Source organism: Ambystoma mexicanum, chromosome 11, assembly GCF_040938575.1.
Source record: "Ambystoma mexicanum isolate Mex_15411 chromosome 11, UKY_AmexF1_1, whole genome shotgun sequence".
NCBI classification, from domain to species: domain Eukaryota; kingdom Metazoa; phylum Chordata; class Amphibia; order Caudata; family Ambystomatidae; genus Ambystoma; species Ambystoma mexicanum.
In genome coordinates this window covers 249,561,039-249,565,768 of record NC_090934.1, presented here as the reverse complement: position 1 = coordinate 249,565,768, position 4,730 = coordinate 249,561,039, and the positions used below count along the sequence as shown (strand labels likewise).

The 4,730-nt window shown below is 54.8% G+C and overlaps 1 protein-coding gene and 1 long non-coding RNA gene across 2 annotated transcripts; one reads left to right on the top strand and one right to left on the bottom strand.

The window, feature by feature from the left end:
* Positions 1-1,143: 1,143 nt before the first annotated feature.
* Positions 1,144-3,959, top strand: ID3 (inhibitor of DNA binding 3). The gene is made up of 3 exons (XM_069622962.1): positions 1,144-1,715; positions 2,341-2,427; positions 3,188-3,959. The coding sequence occupies exons 1-2, from the start codon at positions 1,386-1,388 to the stop codon at positions 2,395-2,397; spliced, it is 387 nt and encodes a 128-aa protein (XP_069479063.1). The 5' UTR covers positions 1,144-1,385; the 3' UTR covers positions 2,398-2,427; positions 3,188-3,959.
* LOC138503331 (uncharacterized) lies at positions 1,252-1,963 on the bottom strand. The gene is made up of 2 exons (XR_011279618.1): positions 1,851-1,963; positions 1,252-1,773 (listed from the first exon to the last, which is right to left on the bottom strand). It is a non-coding gene; the product is annotated as an uncharacterized lncRNA (long non-coding RNA).
* Positions 3,960-4,730: the final 771 nt, after the last annotated feature.

Below are 4,730 nucleotides of genomic sequence, written 5' to 3'. Positions count from 1 at the left end.
AGGCCCAAAACATTATTTGCATTAACTTTTTGCACCAGGGGAGTGTTTGCCCTTGTTGCAGTCGTTTAGCTTTGTGGGAAAAATAGCATTAAATTATTTTTTTGCCTCAGGGCCATTTTTTTGTTTTGTTTGCCTTATTGCGTTTTGTAAGTTTGCGCAATACGTCCTTAAGTGTCCACGAGATGTCTGAAATGGGACCGTGGGGCGTGGGTGACAAGGGCTTGCGCAGTGATTACACGCAGGGGCACGTTAGAAGCACGGTGGCCGATGCTGATAGTGTGGGCACTGCCCCGCTAAAAGTAAAGCCGCATTATGGACTACTAGAACAGAGCACTGCCGAGAAGAGCAGGCACTGTCCAATTAAAAGTCCTGCACCCCCGCCCCCCCCGTCAGTGAAAGGTGTCGGCACAGTCCCATTAAAAGCACGGCGCCTTCGCGGAGAGCCACGTGCACTGCCCAATTACAATCAGATCAACGTTACCCAGAAGAATAGACCCACTGCTATTCCAAGCATGGCAGCTTCGGGGAAGTGCCGGCACTTTCACGTTCAAGGTTCGCTACTGAGAAGTGCAGGTGCCGGTCTACACAGCAGAAATACGGCCGTGTATAGCTTTAAAAGCGGTGCACCCGAGCTTAGAAGTGCACGCACTGTCCCCCTGTAAGTACAGCAGCGTTGCTGGGATGGCCAGTCCTATTAACAGGACCACAGCCGTCCCGAGAAGTACACGCACTATCCGTTTGAAGTGATAAGTGCCCTGCGGAGAAGCGCAGGTGGCGTCCAATTAAAGCTACTGCACCCGTGTACAGTCCCATGTAAAGAGCCGCATACTGCGGTCACCCTCCTCTGGGCCGAGCGTGCTCGCTGCCAACCCCTGCTACCGTTTGCCAACATAACGTCTATAAGCTTGATTGCCCCCATAGGGAAGAAAGATGCCTATACAGGAGGGGGGGGGCGTCCCGTGCGCCTTTGATCTGCAGATGAGCTGGTCATGCCGGGCCAATTGGAAATCTGTTTTCCCCATTCAAGCAGTCGCTTTCAATGGCTTCCTGGGCCCAGTTGCATGTCAGCTGGATGGGGCGTGGCCGGGGAGGGCGCTGCGCAGAAGGGGCGGGGACTGCGCTTGGCAGCTGGTATAAAGGCAGAGTCTGCCTGGCAGGCAGCACTCAGCTGTCATTCGCTGCTTTTGAGCGCTGCGTCGGTCTTTTGCGACTCTTGACTTTTCCTGGAGCGCTCTATTTTTGACTCCTCAGAAACGAGCAATACTTGCCTTGGTCCGGCTGTCACTTGCGCGCCTGACTTGTGCAACTCGGACGTCCATCGCTCGCCTCTGCGACTTCCAGATTCCCGGTTGCTGGTTCGAGCCCCACCGTCGCCACTCAACGCCATGAAGGCCATCAGCCCAGTGCGCTCCATGCGCAACTGCTACGAGGCTGTGTGCTGCCTGTCGGAGCAGAGCCTGGCCATCGCCCGGGGCAGCGGCGCCAAGGGCCCCGGGGGCTCCCTGGAGGAGCCCATGAGCCTGCTCTACACCATGAGCGACTGTTACTCCAAGCTGCGGGAGCTGGTGCCCGGCATCCCCCAGGGCTCCAAGCTCAGCCAGGTGGAGATTCTGCAGCACGTCATCGACTACATCTTCGATCTGCAGATCGTGCTGGACGAGGAGGCCAAGGAGGGCGCCGACTCGGGCGCAGAGGCTGCGCTACTTTCTCTCACGGTGAGTGGCGGCGCTACCAACCTAGGGGGGCACTTGGAGGGAGTGCGGCGCTACCAACCTAGGGGGCACTTGGAGGGAGTGCGGCGCTACCAACCTGGGTGGGGTGTCACTTGCAGGGAGTGCGGCGCTACCAACCTGGGCGGGGGTCACTTGCAGGGAGTGCGGCGCCACCAGCCTGGGCGAGGGACACTTGCGGGGAGTATAACATTGGTACGAGGTGGAGAGCGCTACTAAAAAGGTGTGCGTTTTGCGCCAACTTGCACATCCAGTAGGTTAGATGAGCGGGCTGACGCACCTGTTGCAGGCGGATGATTCTAAAATAGATGTTGGCTGCGCTATACTTACCATTTCAAGGTCAAACTATATAAAGTTTGGTATTAATAACGCGGGGGGAGGGGGTGCACGCAGTCTACAGCACTGTAATCCTCTCTACGTGTGATTTGAATGTGTGCCGAATTAAAGAGGTATTTACCTGTGGGAGAGAGTAGTCATGACGTCCTATCTTTTTTAACAATCGTGCCGGTATGTTGAAACTGGGGTGACTGATGTACGCACAATGCACGCGTCTTTGTACACGTGTACGCACGTTCTCTAACCTGGGTCTTCCTCCTTTCTCCAATCACAGGGCAGCGACTTTACCTCTGGACGCCCGACCCAGGACGAGCGCAGCATGTGCCATTGACGGGACCCGGCGTCCATTCGAGCAAATGAGGTAAGACGCGTTCTGCTGCGGTGTGTACACAGCTCTATTGGGCTGGCAGGGCGAAGCGTGCTGCTCCGATCTATGCCATCCTCCCAAGTAGCCACTTCAATGTCCATGGGCTCTCAGCTGGCTGGTTATGATATGGCATTTGTAACGCGCCTATACACAAGTGGTTAGCTCAGTTGGTTTGAGTGTGTTGCTAATAACGCCAACGTGGCGTGCTCTTTCCCCGTATTTGCCACTTTGACATGTTCGCGCCTTGAAACACTTCTGGATAGGCGCATTATAAATGTCATATCATAGTTTCCTGGAAAGGGGCACACATCGGGGGTGGGGGGGCGCGTTGAGTTAGTCCGTACTTGCCCTAGTTATTCCGAGTGTGCGTGTCCTTGAATGGACGTGTGTTCAACTGTTGGCATGCAAGAAGTTATGTAGGCGAATCTGGGCCACGCGTGGGCTTTCAGCGGCGCTGTCATGAGTGGCCCTTTCGCCCCCGGAGTAGTGTGTCATCGCCCCCCCTCCTCCCCTCCCACAAACAGCCCCTGTTATTGTGGCCAACGCGCGCTCTGCAGCTGGTTCGCCGAGCCCAGAAAAACAGCTTTTTTTCGTCGGCGGCGCAGCCAGGCTGGCGCCAGTGAGGCTGTAACTGGAGCCCCATCTGTGAGGCGTTAGCGGGACGCAGGGGCGGGGCGGGGCTGCTGGCGCCAGGCTGTCTGCGGACCTCCTCTCATCTGCCCTAATCTGACATCTCGCCTTTTCTTCCTTCCAGTCTGCAGGTGTGGAGATCGCAACACTTGGCTCGGAGCAGAGGGCGGGGGCTCGCCGGGAAGTCGCCCCCCGGCACACTGCCCCCCCCCACACCCCCCTTCTACACCCGCTGGTGAACGGAGCGTGGCGGGGCCTGCCAGCTCCTCTGCACGGAGAAGATGTGGAGAGTCACCTCGGCCAGAAAGAGGAGCCGGCCATGACGAACAGCATCTGGTCACTGATCCTATAAGCTTTAATATTCATGCGGCCTCCCGTATGAATTAATCACGTTTGCCTTAATCCTTTATCCGTCACCGACAATGGCTGCCTTAATGCTCCCAAAAATCGCCCCCCGCCCAGACTATGAACTCGTGCCTTTAAAAGAGAGACCACGCTCTATCTACCAAGAACTCTTATGGACTCCCAAGTGACTATATATTCCATAGTGCCCAGTACCGTCAAGCCTGCCCTTCCTTCCCAACACGCGGGCTACCGAGGGCCTGGAAAAAAATAAGCTTCGATTTATATTTTTTTACCTGAAATACAGACTTAGTATATTTTTTTTTAAACTGAAATCCTTGAGCGCTCTTGGGATATAGTTATTCCGAGCGGTGATTCCAGGGTAGTCTGAAATGAACCCTTGTTGTGGGGGCGTTAGTCCCCCGTGTGTTACTGAACTCTGCGAGTTGCAAAGACTGTACTCTCGCTGACGGCGAGTGTGCTGATTAAACTTTGAATACTTTTTATAAAAGTTGTACAGATATTATATATGGAATAAAAAATCATTTTTTCAATTGTTCTGTGTTTCTGGAATGTGGTAACCGACCTGGCTAGGCGGTCTGTATACAACACAACGTTGGGAGGGGGGTTCAGTGTGAGATGGCCGGGCAGCCTCTCCCCAAGGTGTAAGGCATGTGGTATCGTGTATTTAAAGGGCCTTTGAGTAGCCCACGTAGTACCCCTATCCACCCCTACTAAATAGATTAACGCCCGCCCCCACTGAGGCAGTAGGGGGGTCTTATAAGCTCTGGACATCTGGGGGGTGTACACTTGAGACTAGGGGCTGGTTCACAGGTGCCCGGTCCGCCATAGTTGGAGGTCAAAGTCAATTGGCTGTGGTAGGGTGGGCTAAATTAGTAGCCAGCATGAGCGAAGTATTCCACTAGGGACGGCGCGGGTCCAGTCCCCATACACACACCTTGCCACTCGTGGCTTTTGAGCCGCTGGTGCAGAGTAGGCTATTTATTGCGCGACAGCAGGGGCTGGCCACACAGTACATCGCTGGCATAATGGTCGTTAATCGCACACGTGCCCCCCGCCATTTCCAGGAACATTCCGTGAATAATAGCGCCATGTTATGCCCAAAGACCCCACTCTAGGCGCTACATCTAAAGTTAACGGCGCGATGTGTGTAATGGTCTTAGTTTTGGTAACCCAATAAGTGTCCGATCCATTCTTCTGAATTTTGTGTCGGGCGCTCGCCATGGGACGCTAATGCTTCCTCTTGGCGCTAAATGGTTGGAGCTGCCGCCCCCCCTCCCTCCAAAAAAAGACTCGGGTGGTGG